Genomic DNA, 25,634 nt, shown 5'->3' with positions numbered 1-25,634 from the left:
TGCAAGAAGCTCAGTGCTCACTGGCAAGCCCAGTAAGTGAACACTGGCACCGTTTTGGGGGCTGAAGAGATTATGTAACAGTTTCACAGCAGACCTCGAGCCCAATTTCTCACCAACGTTGGTCAATGACCACCAGCTATCATGAGGATCCCTTCGATCTTGGCTGGTCCTGAGTTCAGGGCTCGGGCCTGAGAACAAAGTGACAGATCTGCTTGGCACTGCCTTTGGATATCTGAGCAGCAACGCCGAGAGGTAAACCAGGTAGACAGCAACACAGCCTGATGCATTTTGCTTTCCTGATGGATCCCTCCTGACCTTTTTTACTTAAACAGAACCGACAATCAAGAGAGATCCATCAGACAGCAATGATTCTCCCCAGCCGGCAGCAAAACGGTGAAATCTGTTTGCACCAGCAAGAAGGTCTGGCGATGATGGGATGGTAATAATAACATAGAAACACAGCAAACAGGAGCAGGGCTAGGCCATTCAGCCCTTTGACACTGCTCCATCATTCAACATGATCATGGCTGATCATCAGAGAAGTGATCTAATAATGCACATACGTGTCTGAAGCTTTTCAGTATTTGTTTTCTAGCTATCACGCAAATTCATGAGTGATAATCAGCCTCGATTTCACTGTTACCAGCCTCAGTAAATTCCTTCAATATTTACACTTCAATTACTTAGTGAGGGCCATCTCTCAAGAGAGTTCCTCAGTCATTGCAAACACAAACCAAACTAACACCAAAATTGTACAGTGTTGTCCTTAAAAAGGATACAAACTTGTGAAAATCTCCCAGTAATGGTCCCAGGTAATGCTTCATCCAGCTAAATTATAATATGTACCACAACACTTACAAAAGTTGCTGGGAAAGCTCAGCAGGTCTCGCAGCACCTGTGATGAGAAATCAGAGTTAATGTTTCGGATCGAGTGACCCTTCCTCAGAACAGAAAAGGGTTCTGAGGAAGGATCACCGAACCCGAAATGTTACCTGCGATTTTTCTTTTCACAGATGCTACCAGGCCTGCTGAGCTTTCCCAGCAACTTCTGTTTTTGTTCCTGATTTACAGCATCCACAGTTCTTTCGGTTTTTATAATGCACACCGAACTGTTTACTTACCCGTAATCTGCTACTGGAACAAGAAATTACTCCTAAAATACCAAAGTACCTTTCATGAAATGCAGTGTAGCTTTAAGGTCTGAGTCACTGTTAGGTCTAAACCCCTCAGCATGCCTGAAGCAGAACCCAATCACTGCCATAAACTCAAAAGCCAATTTTAAAAGAAACGCACACACACACACACACACATTCACACAAATAAACCGTACTATACGGTCTAGATTTCTGTCTTGGGTGCTGGGCTCCTCGGTATTTAATCCCACTGAATTGCAATGGAATTGAATACCAACTGCTGATTTACAACCTATTTTACACCACTACCTGGGACAAACCTCTACCCATTATATACTAAAGAGAACAGTTTGAAAAGAAAACTGCAGGCCGCGCATTTAATCGCAAGCCTCAAGGGTTTCCTGATGCATATTAAATCACTTCAGGTTCATGGCACTCAATGATGCTTCTAAACCAATGTCTCCCACCCCTCCCCCTCCCTCCAACATCTGGCTCATCATTTCAAACCGGAAACTCTTCCTGTGGATGTTCAGCACTGGGAAGGGGGTCGTTATTGCCGGTGACATTTCACTTTCATTGGGTTTCTCATATCCCTCATTTGACTCAAATCTTTCCGCATTAAACGACTGCTTGCCGATATGTTAAGGGAAGTGCTTGGTAACCCTGCGGTGGTCTGGCCGATCCCATATGTTTACCGCAGTTTGACAGACTTGGGGATCTCCACAGTTTTGTGCCTCACTGCCTGCTCATGACTGTCCTCCGTGTTGCCTGCTCTGCGAGTAACACCGGGGCTGGTTGCGCTCTTTTGAGACAACTGTGGGCTGGAAGGGACTTTCCGTTGCACCCGTGGACTGGATGGAGGGTCCTTCCTTTGGACCAGAGGGCTGGACGGACCCTTCCTCTGGATTTGAGGGCTAGATTGAGCAGAGTGCGCCTTCCGAGTCATCAATGGGCTCTTCGATCCTTTCGGCTTAGCAGGTTGAAGGCTATCGACGGCCTTTAGTCCAAGTGCCTCACAGTAACAGTTACACTGATGGGCAGCAACAAACTCTTCAATAGCTGAGGAAGGACTGTTTCCTGTCAGGCCCTGATACCTGCAAATAAAGAAGCGCAGTATGTTTACCTCCACAAACAGTGACTGAGGAAATGGAGCAGAAATTCCCAGGGTGGTGAACTCTGGGATAATGGGAGCTGGGCGCAGATGGATGAAGCTATTTCAAAGTAAGTCAAAATTGGCTTTCATGGGGAGAGAGGTCACTGATCTTCCCACAGGGAGTTCAGACAAGATTTCTCAAGCCAGAGAGTGTACCATTCACTGCTGGCCCTAAGTGCACACCAACCCCCCCCCCCCCCCCCCCACCACACCTGAACAGTTTGCTCTGCCACTTCAGTTAGAAGTTAGTCACGTTGTGTGAGACTGCAGTATCAGAATTCAGCAAAGCATTTGATAAGAACCCACATGGGAGACTGATAGCAAAGGTAACAGCCCATGGGATCCAGGGAAATTTGACAAATTGGATGCAGAATTGGCTGAGAGGCAGGAAGCAGAGGGTGATAGCTGAGGGGTGTTGTTCCAACTGGAAGCCTGGGTCGAGTGGGATTCCATAGAGATCAGTGATGGGTTTCTTGCTACTTGTGGTTTATAGAAATCATTTAGACTTGCATGTAGGAGGATTTATCAGTAAGGTCACAGATGATACGAAAGTTGGTGGGGTGGTAAACAGTGAACCGGACAACCTTAGATTCCAGGAGGATATGGGCCCGGCTGGTCCCATGGCGCTGATCAGTGGTAAATGCAATGCAATCCAGATAAGTGTGACATGATGCACTCAGGAGGGACAAACAAGGTGAGAGAATAGATGATGAACTGCAGGACTCTGGGAAGCACCAAGGATCAGACAGATCTTGGTGTGTCTGTACACCAGCTCCTTAATGTATCAGGTATAAGGTTAAGAAGGGACATAGAGAATTGGGAGGGGTGTGACAGCACTGCGGAGTGTGCACAAGTAACTTACCAGGATGTTGCCTGGACCGGAGAGTTTCAGTAACAAAGAGAGATTGGACAGACTGTGGCAGTTTTCCTTGGAGCAGAGGAGACTGAGTTGGATGAAATGATGAGGGGCATGGACAGGGCTAGACACAGGTCAGGGGCAGGAGATTTAGAGGAGATGTAAGGAACAAACTTTTCCATCCAGTGCAATCTGGAACTCACTGCCTCTAAGGGTGGGAGAGGCTGAAACCCTCAGAACATTGATAACATACTTAGAAGTGCATTTACAATGCCAAGGCTGTAGGCCAAGTGCCAGAAAATGGGATTTAAATAGTTAGGTGTTGTTTGTGGCCAGCACAGACTCAATACACTGAAGGGTCTTTTCTATGTCGCAGACCTCCACGACTGTATGGAGTCACATGGAAGTCAGAGCGAATAAGGTCAGCACATTGAAGAGTGAACCAGATTGGTTTTTACAACAATCAATAATAGTATCGCGATCACTATCACTGACACTATCGCGATGGTATAGTGGTAGTGTCCCAACGTCTCGGTCAGGAGGCTTGGGTTCAGGTCCCATTTGCTCCAGAGGAGTATCATAGGAAGCACTCCCTTCTCACTCTCTCCCCTCGCATGAGGCCGGGTGACCCTCAGGTTAAACCACCATCAGTTGTGACTCTCCAGTGAGAGAGCAGCCCGACGGTAGGATCATGGGGACACTACCTCTGTGTGAGAACTCTGACCAGGTCCATCCAACCTCCAGCTGCTGCACTGCTGGGAATTACTCGAAATCTCTGGACCTACAGATTGCTGTCCAATGCCATTCCCGTGGGAACACCATCTCCTGCAACCACAATGCACTCACCATCCAGTTACTGGGACATTAGTTACCACAGACTGCTCCCCCAAACGAACCACCCCCTCCCCTCACAACCTCACACTAACCTCCCCCTCCCCTCACAACCTCACACTAACCACCCCCTCCCCTCACATCACACTAACCTCCCCCTCCCCTCACAACCTCACACGAACCACCCCCTCCCTTCACAACCTCACACTAACCTCCCCCTCCCCTCACAACCTCACACGAACCACCCCCTCCCTTCACAACCTCACACTAACCACCCCCTCCCCTCACATCACACTAACCACCCCCTCCCCTCACAACCTCACACTAACCACCCCCTCCCCTCACAACCTCACACTAACCACCCCTCCCTTCACTACCTCACACTAACCACCCCCTCCCTTCACAACCTCACACTAACCACCCCCTCCCCTCACAACCTCACACTAACCACCCCTCCCCTCACAACCTCACACTAACCACCCCCTCCCCTCACATCACACTAACCTCCCCCTCCCCCTCACAACCTCACACTAACCTCCCCCTCCCCCTCACTACCTCACACTAACCTCCCCCTCCCCCTCACTATCTCACACTAACCTCCCCCTCCCCCTCACTACCTCACACTAACCACCCCTCCCCCTCATAACATCACACTAACCACCCCTCCCCATCACTACCTCACACTAACCACCCCCCTCCCCTCACAACCTCACACTCACCACCCCCTCCCCCTCACAACATCACACTAACCTCCCCCTCACTATCTCACACTAACCTCCCCCACCCCCGACTACCACACACTAACCACCCGCTCCCCCTCACATCACACTAACCTCCCCCTCCCCCTCACTACCTCTCATTAACCTCCCCCTCCCCCTCACAACCTCACACTAACCACGCCCTCCCCCTCACATCACACTAACCACCCCCTCCCCCTCACAACATCACACTAACCTCCCACTCCCCCTCACTACCTCACAGTAACCACCCCCTCCCCCTCACTTCCTCACACTAACCACCCCCTCCCCCTCACTTCCTCACACTAACCTCCCCCTCCCCCTCACATCACACTAACCTCCCCCTCCCCCTCACATCACACTAACCTCCCCCTCCCCCTCACAACATCACACTAACCACCCCCTCCCCCTCACAACCTCACACTAACTAACTCCTCCCCCTCACTACCTCACACTAGCCTCCCCCTCCCCCTCACTATCTCACACTAACCACCCCCTCCCACTCACAACATCACACTAACTCTCCCTGCCCCTCACAACATCACACTAACCTCCCCCTCCCCCTCACTATCTCACACTAACATCCCCTCCCCCTCACTATCTCACACTAACCTCCCCCTCCCCATCTCACACTAACCTTCCCCTCCCCCTCACTATCTCACACTAACCTCTCCCTCCCCCTCACTATCTCACACTAACTTCCTCCTCCCCATCTTACACTAACCTCCCCCTCCCCCTCACTATCACACACTAACCACCCTCTCCCACTCACTACCTCACACTAACCTCCCCATCCCCCTCACAGCATCACACTAACCTCCCCCTCCCCCTCACATCACACTAACCACCCCCTCCCCATCACTACCTCACACTAACCACCCCCTCCCCCTCACATCACACTAACCTCCCCCTCCCCTCACTACCTCACACTAACCACCCCCTCCCCCTCACAACCTCACACTAACCACCCCTCCCCCTCACAACCTCACACTAACCACCCCCTCCCCCTCACATCACACTAACCAACCCCCTCCCCCTCACAACCTCACACTAACCACCCCTCCCCCTCACAACCTCACACTAACCACCCCCTCCCCCTCACATCACACTAACCAACCCCCTCCCCCTCACAACCTCACACTAACCTGCCCCTCCCCCTCACAACCTTACAGTAACCTCCCACTCCCCCTCACTATCTCACACGAACCTCCCCCTCCCCCTCACAACCTCACAGTAACCGCTCCCTCCCCCTCACTATCTCACACGAACCTCCCCCTTCCCCCTCACAACATCACACTAACCACCCCCTCCCCCTCACAACATCACACTAACCACCCCCTCCCCCTCACCACCTCTCATTAACCAACCCCTCCCCCTCACTACCTCACCCTAACCTCCCCCTCCCCGTCACTACCTCACACTAACCTCCCCCTCCCCCTCACATCACACTAACCACCCCCTCCCCCTCACATCATACTAACGTCCCCCTCCCCCTCACTACCTCTCATTAACCACCCCCTCCCCCTCACAACATCACACTAACCACCCCCTCCCCCTCACAACCTCACACTAACCACCCCCTCCCCCTCACATCATACTAACCACCCCCTCCCCCTCACAACCTCACACTAACCACCCCCTCCCCTCACAACCTCACACTAACCACCCCCTCCCCCTCACAACCTCACACTAACCACCCCCTCCCCTCACAACCTCACACTAACCACCCCCTCCCCCTCACATCACACTAACCACCCCCTCCCCCTCACAACCTCACACTAACCTGCCCCTCCCCCTCACAACCTTACAGTAACCTCCCACTCCCCCTCACTATCTCACACGAACCTCCCCCTTCCCCCTCACAACATCACACTAACCACCCTCTCCCCCTCACAACCTCACACTAACCACCCCCTCCCCCTCACAACCTCACACTAACCACCCCCTCCCCCTCACAACCTCACACTAACCACCCCCTCCCCCTCACAACATCACACTAACCACCCCCTCCCCCTCACAACATCACACTAACCACCCCTCCCCCTCACTACCTCACACTAACCACCCCCTCCCCTCACAACCTCACAGTAACCGCCCCCTCCCCCTCACAACATCACACTAACCACCCCCTCCCCCTCACTACCTCACACTAACCACCCCCTCCCCCTCACTATCTCACACGAACCTCCCCCTTCCCCCTCACTACCTCACACTAACCACCCCCTCCCCCTCACATCACACTAACCTCCCCCTCCCCCTCACAGCATCACACTAACCACCCCTTCCCCCTCACATCACACTAACCTCCCCCTCACTACCTCACACTAACCACCCCCTCCCCTTCACTACCTCACACTAACCACCCCCTCCCCCTCACTACCTCACACTAACCACCCCCTCCCCCTCACTACCTCACACTAACTACCCCCTCCCCCTCACAACATCACACTAACCACCCCCTCCCCCTCACTACCTCACACTAACCACCCCCTCCCCCTCACATCACACTAACCTCCCCCTCACTACCTCACACTAACCTCCCCCTCCCACTCACATCACACTAACCACCCCCTCCCCCTCACTACCTCACACTAACCTCCCTCTCCCCCTCACTATCTCACACTAACCACCCCCACCCCCTCACAACATCACACTAACCACCCCCTCCCCCTCACTACCTCACACTAACTCCCCCTCCCCCTCACAACATCACACTAACCACCCCCTCCCCCTCACTACCTCACACTAACCTCCCTCTCCCCCTCACTATCTCACACTAAACTCCCTCTCCCCCCCACTACCTCGCTCTAACCTCCCCCTCCCCCTCACATCACATTAACCACCCCCTCCCCCTCACATCACATTAACCACCCCCTCCCCCTCACATCACATTAACCACCCCCTCCCCCTCACAACATCACTCTAACCTCTCCCTCCCCCTCACAACATCACACTAACTTCCCCCTCCCCCTCACTATCTCACACTAACCTCCCTCTCCCCCCAACTACCTCGCTCTAACCTCCCCCTCACTACCTCACACTACCCTTCTTCCCCTCATTACCTCAGCGTTATCCCCCTGCCCCCGCCTCTCTTTGGCAGTCCCCTATTTCATGTTGTCCTTGAAACCCTACACCTCCTCGTATCTCTTCATCTGGATTGGTCTCAAATTCTGTCAGATGCTCCATGGGATTTTCTATGGTATTGAAGGCGCTGCCAAAGTGCAAGTTTGTTGTTGTTGTCGAGAGAGGAGCTTTTATATTTTTCACTCTGGTCTGGATTGATGTAGATTTTCTGGAGTTACAACTTGCTCCTTCACCATGACCAACAATGAAACAGGGGCTCCTAGGATCGACTTACCCTTTGGAAGTTGTTGCGATCTGCACATCAGTCAGATTCAGTCCCACTCCTGACAGAGAGAGAACAAAAGCATTTTACTCCTCATTTGTTATAAAACAGACAGACCCCACATCGTAATCCAGGCACCCTCACTGGCATCATATCCTCTAGCACAGTCTCACCACGGAGACAGTCAAGCAGGAGGGGCATCCTAAAGAATACATCTCAGATTGGGTGCTTCACGATCGGCTCTCCCTCACCCTTCAGCCCTGAAAATAAAACCAGTGACCGCCGATGGAGACCCATCAGCTCCTTGAGCTGGGGTCTCAATGTGGGACGGCAGGGACTTTCTGTAGAACCCCTTTCATCTCCCATTCATCAGGACAGAAGCAGGAATGCCACAATCCAAAGGAAACAATTAACACTTCATAATAAAAGGAGACTGAATGTTCAGCGAGTCAACTGTACAGTGTTGCCATGGAGATTGGACCAGCAAGCTCTCAACCCATCTCCTCTCATTTAATTCATAAAAGTCTCAGTGCTGGGGCATGATCCTTCGATTTGCAGAGGGCAGGTCCATGTCTGTGAGCACATGCAGCTTCTGGTTAGTGTAACTGTGCTACAATAATCTTAAAGTGGTTGTTAGCATAATCTCAGCGCAGTCAGTGTTGTTCGGGACATTCTGTCCAATTACAGAATGGTATTTAACATCAGGCATTATGTTGTGAGTTTTTAAAGCATACGTTGCTTCAGCATAGTCAGTAGTCGGCCTATTTTAGCCTGGCAAAATCTGCCAACTACTTATTTGTGGAGGTCAGCACAATGTCACTGTTGCTAAAGAGACTGTCCCTCCTCATCCAGTCTGACTAAATCCCAACGATTAGGAATTTCTGGCACAGCGAGTCCGTGCCTCATGACCATCATTTACTTTCTCATAGACAGCTGGAGGTTCTGAAAATAAACCAGGAAGTGCTGGAGGAACACAGCAGGTTCCTCTAGTGTTCTCAGGAGGTGTCTCTGGTCTGTATAAAGCCATTACACTTTGGAACGGAGAACAATACAGCACAGTACAGGAAGGGCCCACGATGTTGTGCTGAACGTTTACCCTAATCCTAAGGTCTACCTAACCTTCACCCTACCTTATACTATAATCCATCTGCCTATCTAATAGCCGATTAAATGCCCCTAATGAGGCCAACTCCACTACCCTCCCCGGCAATGCATTCCATGCCCCTACCACTCTCTGAGTAAAGAACCTATCTCTGACCTCTCCCCTATATCTACCCCCACTTACTTTAAAACCATGCTCTCTCACAATAGCTGCCTCCACCCTAGGAAGAAGTCTCTGGCTGACCACTCTATCTATATCTCTGATCATTTTGTACACCTCTATCAAGTCACCTCTCATCCTTCGTCGTTCTAAAGAGAAAAGCCCTAGCTCTCTCAACCTTTCCTTGTAAGACCTTCCCTCCGTTCCAGGCAACATCCTGGTAAATCTCCTCTGCCATTGGCAGTGACCAGGCAGAAACTACTTGAAGGAAGTTCAGCCCCTTGACACTCTTTCCCTAGCAGCAAGAAAACAAGTTAGTCCAATCCAAGTTCGAAAGTAAATTCCTGGCACCAGCTCTAACTGGCATCCAGGCTCAATGTTGCTGATTTCCTGCAGAACACCCGGAAAGGGTGAGCATTGTTTGGCCAAATCTTCTGGCTAACCAGACACTCCATGTCAGCACAGAATGGGTCAGAGAAAGATCAAATGGTTATCCACATTCATCATTAAATACATAGCCCAGTTCGCCCATGTCAGCCCTTCGAAGGGGTTAGATCCCCTTTCCTCTCCCCTTGACCCCTGTAAATATTTGCCCCACCAAGAATATATCCTTTTGAAACTTGTGTTAAAGTGTTCTTCCACCGCCCTTTATTGCAGGACAGTCAAATCATTCAGTTCAGACTGAGATAAGCAAGGGCTACCCATTTCACACAGAGATGGGGAGGAATTTCTTCTCACGGAGGGGAGAGAATCTGTGGAAACCGGATCATTGAGTATATTCAAGGCTGTGATAGATTTTTAATCAGGAAGCGAATTGAGGGTTATGGGGAAAAGGCAGGAAAGTGGAGAGAGGATTATCAGATCAGCCGCAAATTACATTGAATGGTGGGGCAGACTAGATGGGCTAATGGTTTACTTCTGCTCCTACGGCTTATAATAAAATACCAGGTAAACATTCCTCATCAGATTCCTATGTCAATAACATTAAAGCTGTATAACAATCAACCTTGTGTAATTTTGTGCAGGGTTACAGCCCAATGCACTGTGTAAATATTGGCTGACAAACACTCACAGCATTTCCACTGGCAGCAAAATTCTGACAATAATAAATTTGAAGTCGATGATTAGAGCCCTCAGACGTTCCGTGTTTGTACTCAGCTTACTGTGTCCTGGCCTTTCCTGAGCTTGAGCCTGGAGGATTGAGTGAGTTCCCAGATATTACCATCAAAACTCATGGCGCTGGGCTCATTGCTACAGGAATACGTTGTCGGGGGGCTCAGGGACCAGAAATGCACAGACACGGCAGGGACACAGAGGCCACACACACAACCATCAGAAATGGATTGACAATAGTCTAATGCGTAACTCCAAACACATTAAGATGGCCCATGCCTTAGAAAGGATCAAGCTACTTTCATACTTCGCGAGATGGCCAGGCCCTGGGGTATGTTGCTGAACAAAGAGGCCTAGAGGTGCATAGTTCCTTGAAAGTAGAGTCACAGGCAGACAGGATGGGGAAGAAGGCATGTGGCATGCTCACCTTCATTGGTCAGAACACTGAGTTGGCTTGACATGTTGTGGGCATTGATAAAGCCAATTTTGGAATACTGCCTACAATTCTGGTCTCCTGAGGGATGTTGTTCAACTTGAAAGGATGCAGAAAAGTTTTACAAAGATGTTGCCAGGTTTGGAGGGTTTAAGCTATAGGGAGAGGCTCCAGACCTGCTGAGTTTCTCCAACAATTTCTGTTTTTGTTCCAGTAACTGGGTACTCTGTCCCTTCGGTCACTGTGCGAGTTGCGTCACTGCCCAGATTGACAGGCATCCACTAAGATTCATCTAACAAGACTGCCTGGGATACATCACAGAAACGAGAACATTCACTGTACGATGGATAGCTGTCAATATCCTTCTCAACCTCATCTATTTCAGGATCTGTTGTGTTCATTTAGTCTTTGAAGTTTCCCTGCAGCGTTGGAGGCTGAGGGGTGACCTTATAGAGGTTTATAAAATCATGACGGGCATGCAGAGGGTGAATAGTGAAAGCCCTTTTCCCAGAGGGAATCCAAAATTAGAGGGCACAGGTTTAAGGTGAGACGGGAAAGATTTCAAAATGACCTGAGGGGCGACTGTTTTTTGCAGAGGGTGGTGCGTGTATGGAATGAGCTGACAGAAGAAGTGATAGAGGTGGGTACAATAACAACATTTAAATTCATCAGGGCGGTTATATGAGTACGAAGGGTTCACAGGGATATGGGCTAAATGCTGGCAAATGGGACCAGGTCAGATTGGGATATCTGGTTGGCTCAGATGAGTTGGAAGGGTCTGTTTCCATGCTGTACATCTCTAAAACGCTAACATACGCGAGCAGAATTACGCCATTCAGCCCATCGAGAATGCTCTGCATTCGATCACGGCTGATGTGTTTCTCAACCTCATTCTCCTGCCTTCTCCTGTAACCCTTGATCCCCTTAATCAAAATCTCCACCATAAGTGCACTCAATGATTCTACAGCGATGAGTTTCACAGGGTCCCCACTGTCTGGCTGAAGAAACTCCTCCTCATCTCAGCTCGAAAGGGCCTTTCTGAATGCGACTCAAAACACAGCCTGCGAACACCAATGAGTAGAAGTGGACTCAGTAAAACACCACATGACCTGCGCATATTGTAGGGCAATCTGAGGAAGATCCGACTGCTTCAAACACCATGTTCCCTCAGATGGGCGAGCAAACGCTGTAGTGATTTTAACAAGGTCAGGCAGGGGGACCTCATACAATATGAGTTCCCTGATTGGGGCTGTTAATCGGGTGCAATCGGGGATTCCTGGCTGACAGATACAACCAGGAGTGTCACACATCCTGCCCACTCTGACAGCTGGCTCTGAGGGAGCTGGATCAGTGTCAAGGACTCTCCACATGAAAATAAAGGGTGACTTGTTGACAGAATATGGCATCTGCGGAGTTATTTCACATGCCTATGTTACATCTGTACCTGGCATGACATTCAATGGTCAGTGAGCTGGACAGTACGCCCAGGCATTCGAAATGAAACTTGACAATTCCTCTGGCATGCCAGTAAGCCAGGTAAAACCGAACAAAGAATGGCTAAAGTTGCAAAAAAAACTGGAGAAATCTGTTCTGAAGAAGGTTCATTGGACGCTAAACATCTCCATTCTGCTCTCTCTCCATCAATGCTGAGTTTCTCCAACAATTTCTGTTTTTGTTCCAGTAACTGGGTACTCTGTCCCTTCGGACACTGTTCTAGTTGTGTCACTGCCCAGATTGACAGGCATCCACTAAGATTCATCTAACAAGACTGCCTGGGATACATCACAGAAACGAGAATGTTCACTGTACGATGGATAGCTGTCAATATCCTTCTCAACCTCATCTATTTCAGGATCTGTTGTGTTCATTTAGTCTTTGAAATTCCTACAGATCATTCCTTTGCTCCCCAGTTACTCAAGGTTCGAGCTCCAATTTTGAGCTGTATTTCCCAGCCTGTCTGTGTGCTTTACCCTACAGCAAGAAAAGACAACCCAGGGCAGCAAACTAGGTAACAAACTCACCTTCATTACTTTGTCGAGAGAGACCTCTACCATTGCCAGTGATGGCAGGTATTTCACTTGTCTGTGAATCTATCATTACACCAATGTTCAGGGTCAAAGGTAAACAGCAGTGATATCTCACTCATCACAGGATGTGGAAGTTGCTGGCTGGACCTGTCCGTAGCTGCCCTTGAGAAGGTGGTCTTGAGCTGCCTTCTTATATCACTACAGTCTGTGTGCTGTAGCTGTTTCCCCAGTGCAGTTCGGGAGATATCTCCAGGACTCTGAACCATTACCAGAGAAGGACAGCCAAGTCAGGATGGTTTACTGCTTGGAGGGGAACTTCCAGGGGGTGCTGTTCCCAGCCATATGGGGCCTTCATCTTTATAGATGGTAGATGTTGTAGCTTTGGATGGGGCTATCAAAGGAGGATTGTTGCATGCATCTTACAGAGAGTACACACTGCTACTACTGTGCATCAGCGGTGGAGGGAGTGGATGCTTGTGGATGTGTTGCGAATCAAGATGGCTGCTTTGCCCTGGATGGTTTTGACTCTTGTTGGAGCTGCACCCATCCAGGGAAGTGGAGACTGTGGTGATCATAACGAGGGCAGCCAGGCAAACCTCATAGAATTTGAGTTCCCTAATTGTGGCTCTTAATCTGGTCCATCAGGGAGTCTACGCTGACAGATAAAAAGAGATGTCACATATTCTGAGAGCTGGCTCTGAGGGAGCTGGATCAGTGTCAAGGACTCTCCATGTGTAAATAATGGGTGGTTTGTGATGGGACACTGGCCTCTGTGGAGTTATTTCAGGGAGTATTCCATTACACTCTGACTTGTCCCTTGTAGATGTTGGACAGGTTTCGGGGAGTCAGGAGGTCAGTCACTCGCCGCAGTATTCCTAACCTCTGAGCTGCTTTTGTAGTCACTGTGTTTATATGGCTGGTCCAGTTCAATTTCTGATCAATGGTAACTCCCAGAATGCTGATAATGGGGGATTCCATGATGATAATCACACTGAAAGGCAAGGGACCATCAGACTGTCTTTTGTTGGATATGGTCATTCCCTGGCAGTGTGAATGTTGCTTGCCACCCATCAGCCTATGCATGGATATTGTCCAGATCTTGTTGCATGTAAACTTGGTCTGCTTCAGGATCTGAGGAGTCATGAATGGTGCTGAACATTGTGCAATCATCGACGAACATCCCCACTTCTGACCTTATGACGGAGGGAAGGTCATTGATAAAGGAGCTAAAGGTGGTTGGGCCGAGAACACTACCCTGAGGAACTCCTGCAGAGGTGTCCTGGAGCTGAGATGACAATCTCCAACAACCACTGAACAGACAGACTGGACTCAAAACATTACTCTGTTTCTCTCTCCACAGATGCTCCCAGACCTGCTGAGTTTCTTCAGCATTCTCTGTTTTTATCACATCTTTTGTGCCTGATTTCAGTTTTGCGAGGGCTCCTTGATGCCACATCTAGTCGAATGTTAAGTGCAGTCACTCTCACCTCACATCTGGAACTACAGGAGCAGGAAAGCTGACATTTCAGGCCTAGACTCTTCCCGAAACGTCAGCTTTCCTGCTCCTAAGATGCTGCTTGGCCTGCTGTGTTCATCCAGCTCTGCACCCCGTTATCTCAGATTCCCCAGCATGTGCAGTTCCTATTATCTCTCACATCTGGAATTTTGCTGTTTTGCCCATGTTTGAACCAAGGCTGTAATGAGGTCAGGAGCTGAGTGGCTCGGGCAGAACCCAAACTGAGCATCACTGGGCAGATTATTACTGAGCAGGAGCTGCTTGATAGCACAGCTGAAGACACCTTTCCACCACTCTACTGATGACCGAGGGTGGACAGATGTATTAGCTTTATGCCACAGCACAGGCTGCCTTGTTAGTTAGTCTATTTTTGCACTGCAGAAAGCAGTGATGACTGGTATTGTCACTGTATCATTCAGATGTATGAACGATGAGTCCATATTTATATTTGTTGCAAACGGATGGAATGTAAATTACTTTGGATTTACACCCCTGTACAGTAACAGTGTGTGATTACTGGTCTTGTACAGTCCTTACACCTCCTTATGGATTGGTCTGCGTGGGTGTCTTTCCCTGATTGAGGAGTCCCAAACCAGGAGACATAGTCTCAGATGACAGGGTAGACTACTTCAGTCCAAAATAAAGAAACCTCTCTTCACGCAGAGGCTTACGCGCCCGCGGAATTCTCCACCACAGAAGGCTGTCACTGAATAAATTCAAGACGGAGACAGATAAATGTTTTTTTAAAGAGGTATGGGCAATGCCAATATGGCATTGAGACAAAGGATCACTTGTAATCCTACTGAATAACAGAATGGACTTGAGGGCAGAATGGCCTTATTCCTCCTTTAGAAACCTCTCCAAAAAGGAATCTCGTTAGCTTTCTATCTCCAGAGTTAGTGAATGTTGTCAAGTACTGGTTACCATGCAGGAATATCATAGAATGCCTACAGTGTGGAAGCAGGCCATTTGGCCCATCGAGTTGGCACCAACCCCTCAAAGAGCGTCCCAACCAGACCCACCCCCACTACCCTATTCCTGTAACCTTGAACTTCCCATGGCTCACCCACCCAGCCTGCATTATCCCTGAACACTACGGGCAATTTCCCACGGCCAATCCACCTGACCGGGACATCTCTCGAGTGTGGGAGGAAACCGGAGCACCCGGAGGAAACCCATGCAGACTGGGGGAGAATGTGCACACTCCACACAGACAGTTGCCCGAGACTGGAACTGAACACCAGTCCCTGATGCTGTGATGCAGCAGTGCTAACCACCGAACCAGCGTGCCGCCCTGTACTCTGCGAGTATTTGATATTTTTGAACGGCAACACTTTAATCCTACCTTGTAGGTCAGTAATGAGCAAACTGCCATTCGTCCATTGGTAAATCCAGTGTTGAAAAGTGTGACACTTCTGCGCAATCTCAGACTGTGAAAGGTTCCTGCTCCTGTCTTCCATGGAGTACCTTGTGAATGGCCCATTCAGATCTTTCTCTATGGTCGCGTAAGGAATATTGTTGGCAGGGCGATATAGTAAGTGCAATGGAATTACCCTGCAAATGGAAATCTGAATAAAGGACGACTGACTGACAGGAAATCTTGTGGGAACAGCGAAAAGCGAATGTTGGAATGAACTGTTCAGCGTAACACTCACTCTGGTACTGGGCCAAAGGTTTCAACTGCACGAGCCTCCGCTGCAAATATTTTACTGTATTCTCTCGCTGTGTTCTGAAGCTTACATTCCTGAAGATTAGAAAGAAAATCATCAATCCCTGAAAAGCTTTCACAACAAGCTGCATCAGCACATTCCTCATGATCGCCATGGTAAAGATATGAAGTCTCACAGCGTGTGGTTAGTACCAGGCAATGGAGAATCAAAGTGGACTTTACACTGTACTGGAAGTTTTTTTTATAATAATGTGCAATAGTTTCCGAGCTATGAACAGGGAAATAATGCATGCACTGTTACTGTCGTCAGGGGAGTTATAGTCATGGGAGGATAGATTAAAGAAGTATTCAGTGCTGGTGATTTGGGGATAGTGAGGAAGCTCAGTTCTGTAGTCACACAGAGGTTAGACCAGCACGTTTGTGCTCAAGCAATTAGCCACAGTTCCAGAGGCCGCAGGGCAGCTCTCTCATTAGGGACAAAGGTGGCTGGTGGTGGTTTGACCTGAGGGTCACCACGTCTCAGGCGAGGGATGAGGTTGAGAAACAGAGTCCTTTGTGGTAACCTCAGCCAGAGAGGGGAATTGAAGCCACCCTGCATCGCCATCCAGCCAACTGAACTAACCTATGTCCTGTGAAAATGAAAGGGTTCACAAAAGATTTATGAGAATGTTGCCAGGGATTGGAGGGTTGGAGCCAGAGGTAGGTACTGAACAGGATCGGGCTATTTTTCTTGGAGCGTCGGAGGCTGAGTGGTGGTAGGGGTTGATAAAATCACGAGAATCATGGATAGGATGAATAGCCAAGGTCTTTTTCCCAGGGCAGGGGAGTCCAAAACGAGGGGACATCGGTTTCAAGTGAGAGGGGGAAGGTTTAAAAGGGACCTGAAGGGCAACCTTTTCACCCAGAGGGGGGTGCCAGTATGGAATGAATGCGAAAGGTTTAGACGGCTGTAGGACAAATGTTGGCAAATGGGACTGGATTCATTTTGGATATCTGTTCGGCATGGGCAAGCTGGACTGAAGGGTTTGTTCCCCATGCGGTACAGGCCTATGCTTCTGTAAGTAGGTTGGTACCAACAAAATCTCTAGTAACTCGCGTTTCCAGGGGAATGGGGCATTTAAACTTCCCAATTCGCACCGAAGTCGGGCTCATCCACGGGGTCCTACCAAGGACCATAAGTCCTCCACCCAGTCTCCAAACAGCTGATCATTTAGGAATTCCCAAATGAAGTTAGTTATCGCCAAAGACAGGAACTCCTTACCTGCATGGTGATGTCATGGTTTCTTGCAATAAGGCTATTTTCGTTTTTGGTCCCGTAAGAAATGCAGTTCTGCACTTTGATAATGCACGTGGCTCCGGACTCAAATATTGGCTCCAACCCATAGATGACCTTTACCCTGCTGGCTTTACGACAAACCCCATCGCCAAAGCGCAGCTCCTTCATCATTATCCTGCCAAAGAGCTTGTTACCCCAGAACCCTGCATCAGTGAGACCCTTGGTGATCAACATAGGCGTCATCTCAATCTCTTCGCCCACTGTAAGAGGGGAACAGCCACACTGTATTATAAACTATCACAGGGTCATGTTTATTGAAGAAATGTCACTGATTGAAGGGGTTTTCCTTCTTACCTTCAATTTCCTCCCTCGAATTAAATCCCGACAATACTGCAGCAACAAACAAACCAGTTAGATTCTCACTGAAAACAGAGCGGTATTTTACACAATGGGCACACAAAATGAAACAAGGAGAAACTGGCCTTTCCTTTGAGCCTTTCACTTTCCGAAATCCCTTTACAGCCGCTGGAAAAATGCCTGAGGGGCAGTCGATTGCAGGAAACACAGCAGCTCAATTTGCTGGTAGCAAGCTCCAAGCTTGCATTGCTCATTGGGGCCTAGGTATGGACGGGGTACTGCAGTGAATTCTACCGCTTTCTTGTGACACTGAACCAAGTTTATCTCATACCCGGCCCAACTCCACAAACCCGCCTGTGTCCCATATCCCCAAACACATCCTCTGAGAACAAGTTGAGTCGGTTTGGGCCTGTGCACGATGGAGTTTGGACGAATAAAGGTGACGTCAGTGAAACACGAGGTTCTTGGGGGGCATTGACAGGGTAGATGCTGTTTCTAGTTGTGGGAGAGTCGAGAAGCAGACAGCATAATCATACAAAAAACGTCATCATCTAAAACAGAGATGAGGAACAATCTCTTCTCCCAGAGGGCAGTGAATGCAACAACCTTTACCACAGAGGGCTACTGAGATTTTTCATCAGTAAGGGGAATCAAGGGTTATGGGGGAAAGGCAGGAAAGTGGAGTTGAGGATTATCAGGTCAGCCATGATTACAATGAATGGCAGAGCAGATTTGATGGGCTGAACGGTTTACCTCCGTTCCGGCATCAGAAAACTATCAGTGACGGATTTAAGGTGAACAACTGATTGCCGGACTGAGAGAGATAATGGGAACTGCAGATGCTGGAGAATCCAAGATAACAAAGTGTGGAGCTGGATGAACACAGCAGGCCAAGCAGCATCTCAGGAACACAAAAGCTGACGTTTTGGGCCTAGACCCTTCATCAGAGAGGGGGATGGGGAGAGGGTTCTGGAATAAATAGGGAGAGAGGGGGACATGGACCAAAGATGGGGAGAAAAGAAGATAGGTGGAGAGGAGAGTATAGGTGGGGAGGTAGGGAGGTGATAGGTCAGTCCAGGGAAGACGGACAGGTCAAGGAGGTGGGATGAGGTTAGTAGGTAGGAAATGGAGGTGCGGCTTGAGGTGGGAGGAAGGGATGGGTGAGAGGAAGAACAGGTTGGGGAGGAAGAGACAGGCTGGGCTGGTTTTGGGATGCAGTGGGGCGAGGGGATGAGCTGAGCTGGTTGTGTGATGCAGTGGTACGAACTGGGCTGGTATTGGGATGCGGTGGGGGAAGGGGAGATTTTGAAGCTGGTGAAGTCCACATTGATACCATTGGGCTGCACGGTTCCCAAGCGGAATATGAGTTGCTGTTGCTGCAACCTTCGGGTGGCATCATTGTGGCACTGCAGGAGGCCCATGATGGACATGTCGTCTGAAGAATGGGAGGGGGAGTTAAAATGGTTCGCGACTGGGAGGTGCAGTTGTTTATTGCGAACTGAGCGGAGGTGTTCTGCAAAGCAGTCCCCAAGCCTCTGCTTGGTTTCCCCAATGTAGAGGAAGCCACACCAGGTGCAATGGATGCAGTATACCACATTGGCAGATGTGCAGGTGAACCTCTGCTTAATGTGGAATGTCATCTTGGGGCCTGGGATGGGGGTGAGGGAGGAGGTGTGGGGGCAAGTGTAGCACTTCCTGCGGTTGCAGGGGAAGGTGCCGGGTGTGGTGGGGTTGGAGGGCAGTGTGGAGCGAACAAGGGAGTCACGGAGAGAGTGGTCTCTCCGGAAAGCAGACAGGGGTGGGGATGGAAAAATGTCTTGGGTGGTGGGGTCGGATTGTAGATGGCGGAAGTGTCGGAGGATGATGCGTTGTATCCGGAGGTTGGTGGGGTGGTGTGTGAGAACAAGGGGGATCCTCTTAGGGCGGTTGTGGCGGGGGTGAAGTGTGAAGGATGTGTTGCGGGAAATGCAGGAGACGCGTCAAGGGCGTTCTCGACCACTGTGCGGGGAAAGTTGTGGTCCTTGAAGAACTTGGACATCTGGGATGTACGGGAGTGGAACGCCTCATCCTGGGAGCAGATGCGGCGGAGGGATTGGCAATAGGGGATGGAATTTTTGCAGGAGGGTGGGTGGGAGGAGGTGTATTCTAGGTAGCTATGAGAGTTGTTGGGCTTGAAATGGCCATCAGTTACTAGCCGGTTGCCTGAGATGGAGACTGAGAGGTCCAGGAAGGTGAGGGATGTGTTGGAGATGGCCCAGGTGAACTTGAGGTTGGGGTGGAAGGTGTTGGTGAAGTGGATGAACTGTTCGAGTTCCTCCGGGGAGCAGGAGGCGGCGTCGATACAGTCATCAATGTAACGGAGGAAGAGGTGGGGTTTGGGGCCTGTGTAGGTGCGGAAGAGGGACTGTTCCACGTAACCTACAAAGAGGCAGGCATAGCTGGGGCCCATGCGGGTGCCCATGGTCACCCCCTTGGTCTGTAGGAAGTGGGACGAATCGAAAGAGAAGTTGTTGAGGGTGAGGACGAGTTCGGCTAGGCGGATGAGGGTGTCGGGGGAGGGGGACTGGTTGGGCCTGCGGGACAGGAAGAAGCGGATGGCATTGAGGCCATCTGCATGAGGAATACAGGTGTATAGGGACTGGACGTCGATGGTGAAAATGAGGTGTTGGGGGCCAGGGAATTGGAAGTTCTGGAGGAGGTGGAGGGCATGGGTGGTGTCACGGACGTAGGAAGGGAGTTCCTGGACCAAAGGGGAGAAAATGGAGTCCAGATGGGTGGAGATGAGTTCGGTGGGGCAGGACAGGCTGAGACAATGTTCCGTGGGGCAGGAACAGGCTGAGACAATGCCGAGTGAGACAAGACGGAGTGCTCCAGCTATCCAGCATCTTTTGTGGGCAATGCAGCTGCTAAGCTGTGTGTGACGGTTTCAGGAGGCTTGTCCTTCCCACTCGTTCCCAAACATGGGGAGCCCCAGTTCTGATGAATCAGCAGGAGTCTCGCACACCCTCACTCACCCTCACTGCTGAGGTAGAAATCGGTGGCATCAGAGCCGTACTCGTTCTCCACGACACACCTGTACACCCCTTGGTCCTTCACTGAGGCCTGTACAATTGCCAGAGACACTTGGCTCTCATCCCCAGCGCTGGAACACACATAATGGACAAACCATGTGACATCACAGGCCGCTAATATCCCAGCAACAAGAAAGCAACATCATTGGCTAAAATGGAGAAATTCTTGGTTGGACCTAGCTTTCTCCAAACTGGAAAGAGACTAAAAACTTCAAACTCCTCGTCACTCAGTGAAGATCAACAGCATGGCAGCTCAGTCTTTCTACTGCTTTTAAGGCACTATTAACGTGACTGAATCTGCAGCTCCATTTCAGGGTACAATGAGTGCATTATTTAGAAGACAAATACAAAGCGAACAAGCTGAGCTAGAGGGAATGCCCCACTTTTCAGAGCAGTCGATGAATGTGCTGCTCCAGAGCACACAGAATTCCTATCACAGAATTCCTACAGTGTGGAAGCAGGCCATTCAGCCCATCGGGACCACGCCAACCCTCCGATCAGAATCCCACCCAGACCCATGCACCCTAACCACGTAACCCTGCACTGTCCATGGCCAACCCAACTAGCCTACACATCCCTGCAACAATGGGGCAATTTAGCATGGCCAATACACCTAACCTACAAATCTTTTAACTGTGGGAGCACCCGGAGGAAACCCATGTAGACACAGGGAGAATGAGCAAATTCCACACAGACAGTTGCCTGAGGATGGAATTGAACCTGGGTCCCTGGTTCTGTGAGGCAGCAGAGCTAACCACTGAGCCACCGAGCCACCCCAGTGGACCAGACCAACTATCTGCTGTTAAAATGCAGCATCAGGATAGCAAGAAACATTAATTAAGAGTTTCCCCAGTCTGCTGAAACAAATTATAGAAGCAATGTGGAGCTTGACTGGCACCACATCCAAACACCCACTCCCTCCACCACCGACACTCAGCATGCACTATTTACAAGATGCATTGTGGAATTTCACCAAAACTCCTCAGGCAGCACCTTCCAAATCCATGACCACCTCCAACTAGAAGGATAAGTGTGTAAATCTAGACCCCTGCTGGGGTCTCTCTCAATCCCGCAATCGGTCAATGAACGCTCGCAGTCTGTCTGGCTCCTTGAAACTTTGCTCTTTATTTTCTTCAATCGGCCGGGTACAGATCATCCGGAAAACACAGAGGTTGAGCACTTCCGTATTCCTCGGAGGAGACGCACACACAACTTAATACAAAGACATTTTTATACTTTTTTTAAAGCAGGGTACATGGCGTGATCGCATAGTGTATTCAAACAATTACCAATCAATACAGGACATTGCTTCATTGACAGTTACATAATCCAAAAGTATTAACTGGTAAACAACTCATGTCCCAACGCTTAGGTTACTGAATTGTCCCACCATATCGCGCCATAACATTTGCTAGTAAAGGTCAGCTAGAATGGTTAGTACTGCATTATCTTACCATTACAACATTATTAATGCTGCAGCCCTAGCAGAATGCAAAGTTCTCAGGCTAAAAGGGCAGATCTAGTAGAATTCACAGTTCCCAGGCTGGAAGCCATTTTGCTGCTAACTTGCACAGAGCAGCCAGAGCAAACAGCATCTTAGGAGCACAAAAGCTGACATTTCAGGCCTAGACCCTTCATCCAGCATCTGCAGTTCCCATTATCTCTGATCACAATTTTAACCTCACTGCGAAGCCTCTTCTAGGGATGCCTAGCCTGAAGAAGTTATCCTCCTCCCTCCGGACTCTCTGATGAAGGGTCTAGGCCCAAAATGTCAGCTTTTGTGCTCCTAAGATGCTGCTTAGCCTGCTGCATTCATCCAGCCCCACACTTTGTTATCTTGGATTCTCCAGCATCTGCAGTTCCCATTATCTCCAAGCAGCCATCTTGTGCCTGTATCCAAGTTTCAGATTCTCAAGTGCAGCAAATACATGGGAACACCACAACCTCCAAGCTCCCCTCCAAGCCACTCACCATCCTGAGTTATATATCACTATTCGTTCACTGTCACTGGGTCAAAATCCCAGAATTCCCTCCCTAAGGGATCTATCCACAGCACAGGAACTGCAGTGGTTCAAGAAGGCAGCTCACCACCACCCTCCCAAGGGCAGCCAGGGATGGGTAATAGCCCTCAGGCCTCCCTGCCACATGCTCCTAGATAATAGCAGCACCAGCTGATGACAGTTACCTGTGTTTCAACTTGTCCAAGTGAACGCCATCTTTTTGCCACATTATGGTGGAGTCGCTCAGGATGTTGAAGAATTGGCACCAGAGTTTGAGATTCCCAGTGGCGTCAGAATATTGCTCCACTCTGATCTTCCGGATCACCTGGGGAGCTGCGGAAGACAAAATGCCCAGTCATCGAAGGCCCTGACAAATAGGCCCCAAGAGTAAATATTATAATGTCCGAGGGTTTTGGCCAAGTGCTGGCTTGTAGAGGATAGGTTGGAACAGGGGGGCCAAAAGGCTTCTTCTGTGTTGTATGACTCTGAGAGTGTATCCGTGAACCAGCGACCATCAGAACCGCAGTTCCAAAAGAAAAACAAAAAGTGCTGGAGAAACCCCGCTTCTGCGGAGAGAGAAACAGAGTTAACATTTCGAGTCTGGAATGACACTTCTTCAAAGCAGTGACTGCGAAACACTGACTCTGTATCTGCTGAGCTTCTCCAGCAAATTCTGTTGCAAGGATCGCAGCTGGGTCCACTGCTTTTAGTCATTTATACAAATGATGTGGATGTGAATATAGGAAGCATGGTTGGTAAGTTTGCAGAACTATTTTGACACCAAAATAGGTGGTATAGTGGACAGCAAGGAAGGTTATCTTAGCGTACAACGGACCCTTGATGAGATAACACGCTGTGAAGCTGAATGAACACAGCAGGCCAAGCAGTATCAGAGCAGCAGGAAAGTTTGACATTTTGGGTCGAGACGTTTCTGAAGAAGGGTCTCGACCCACAATGTCAAACTTTCCTGCTGCTCTGATGCTGCTTAGCCCGCTGTGTTCATCCAGCTTCACAGCGTGTTATCTCAGATTCTCCAGCGTCAGCAGTTCCTACTATCTCTGGACCCTTAAAGAGATGGGTCAAGGGAGTGAGGGGTGGCAGATGGAGTTTAATTTAGATAAATGTGAGGTGTTGTATTTTGGTAAGGCAAGCCAGGGCAGGACTTGTAGTCATTGGTAGGGACCTGGGTTGTGTTGCTAAACAGAGAGACCTGGGGGTACAGACGCATAGTCTCTTGAAACCTTGAAACAAAGCTCTTTGGAGTCACAGGTAGACAGGGTGGTGAAGAAGGCATTTGGCACGCCTGTCCTCACTGGTCAGCACACTGAGTATACGAGTTGGAACGTCATGTTGCAGCTGTACATGACATTGATGAGGCCACGTTTGGAATACCGCACAGAACACTGGTTGTCCTTCTATAGGAAGGATGTTGTTAAACTCGAGAGGGCATAGAAAAGATTTACGAGGATGTTACCAGGGCTAGAGTCTTTGAGCTATTCGGAGGGGCTAAATGGCTTGGGCTTTATTCCTTGGAGTGTCAGAGACTGAGGTGTGACCTTAGAGAGGTTTATAAAATCATGAGGGGCGTGGCTCGGATGAATAGCGAAGGTCTGTTTGTTCCCAGAGTCCAAAAGTAGATGGCATAGTTTTAAGGTGAGAAAGGAAAGATTTGAAAAGGACCCGAGGGGTAACTTTTTAACACAGTGTATGGTGTGTGTGTGGAATGAGCTGCCAGAGGAAGTGGCGGAGGCTGGTACAATTACAACATTTAAAAGGCATCTGGATGGGTACATGAATAGGAAGGGTTTAGAGGGATATGGGCCAAATGCTGGCAAATGGGACCAGGTCAGACTGGGATGTCTGGTTGGCGCAGATGAGCTGGACCAAAGGCTCTGTTTCCGAGCTGAATAACTGTATGACTGTATTTTGGATTTCCTGTTTTCACAGTTCTTTGCTTTCAGCTCAAGTTTAGTTTTTAGACATGCCTGAAATTGATCCCAGAGGGCAGCTTTAAATGTAGGTGCATGAGGGTCTAACTCAGCTCATTTCACAGGTGAGGAACAGGCAAAGTCAAGAGCTTGGAAAATGTCTCTTCCTCCAGCAGAATAAACTGAGTTGTTCTTTGCATCCTAGAATGTATACCTTCCATATCACCTGGTCAGCAAAGTAGGTTTAAATTTTATTTTGTTTTTAATTCCAAATAGCAATGAGGGTTACAAATCGTAAAGAAGCTGTTTTAAGACAACGCCAGGATTTCTCGCTCAATTCTCCAACTCTGGTTGCCAAAGTGCAGTGATATTACACAACATCCATTCGAGCCTTTAGAGACTTCAGAGTTCAACAACATCAAAATGACACAGTCATTTCCTTACCTCTTAGTGTAACAACTCCAAAACTGCTGCAGATGTTTCTCTGTCACAGCTGTCCACCACCCCGAAATCTCTGTTTAACTCCATGAGGCATATCCCTCGAGATATTTTCTATTCAATGTGATCAAAGGTGTAACGACACACCTCTGGAGTAAGTGGGGCTTGAAATCAGACCTCCTGAATCAGAGGTAGAGACACTACTGCTGTGTCTTAACAGCCCTGAAAAAAGCTGGCTTTTATAAAGATCCTTCAAAGGACTAACATAAACTTTGGAATTTCCACTGACTTTCTACATTTCTCCTTCTTTCTCCTGTTCTCTAAGACCTCTCAGACTGAAGCAACTAGTGAGCTCAGGATTGTGACATTCCATGGGGAGATTAACCCTGTAGCTGGAATGGCAAGATATATCTCACGCCAGCAGTTGGGGAGCTTTTTCCTGGGCAGAGATAGGAGGTCACCAGATGTAGCTGTTGAAAGTGACACCGT

At 49.3% G+C, this 25,634-nt stretch overlaps 1 protein-coding gene across 2 annotated transcripts in view; it reads right to left on the bottom strand.

Moving 5' to 3' along the window:
- Window positions 1-985: 985 nt before the first annotated feature.
- Window positions 986-25,634, bottom strand: part of alpk3a (alpha-kinase 3a) — an 80,848-nt gene continuing 56,199 nt past the window's right edge. For both annotated transcript variants that reach the window (XM_048520944.2, XM_048520946.2), the window contains exons 7-14: window positions 22,965-23,112; window positions 20,723-20,850; window positions 17,706-17,741; window positions 17,337-17,611; window positions 16,062-16,150; window positions 15,752-15,960; window positions 8,069-8,117; window positions 986-2,227 (exon numbers count right to left, since the gene is read on the bottom strand). In XM_048520944.2, coding sequence (XP_048376901.2) covers window positions 1,825-2,227; window positions 8,069-8,117; window positions 15,752-15,960; window positions 16,062-16,150; window positions 17,337-17,611; window positions 17,706-17,741; window positions 20,723-20,850; window positions 22,965-23,112 — 1,337 coding nt within the window. In that variant the 3' untranslated portion in view covers window positions 986-1,824. The remainder of the gene's footprint in view (window positions 2,228-8,068; window positions 8,118-15,751; window positions 15,961-16,061; window positions 16,151-17,336; window positions 17,612-17,705; window positions 17,742-20,722; window positions 20,851-22,964; window positions 23,113-25,634) is intronic.

Source organism: Stegostoma tigrinum, chromosome 36 (assembly GCF_030684315.1).
Source record: "Stegostoma tigrinum isolate sSteTig4 chromosome 36, sSteTig4.hap1, whole genome shotgun sequence".
NCBI classification, from domain to species: Eukaryota; Metazoa; Chordata; class Chondrichthyes; order Orectolobiformes; family Stegostomatidae; genus Stegostoma; species Stegostoma tigrinum.
This window is presented reverse-complemented; position numbering and strand designations above follow the sequence as displayed.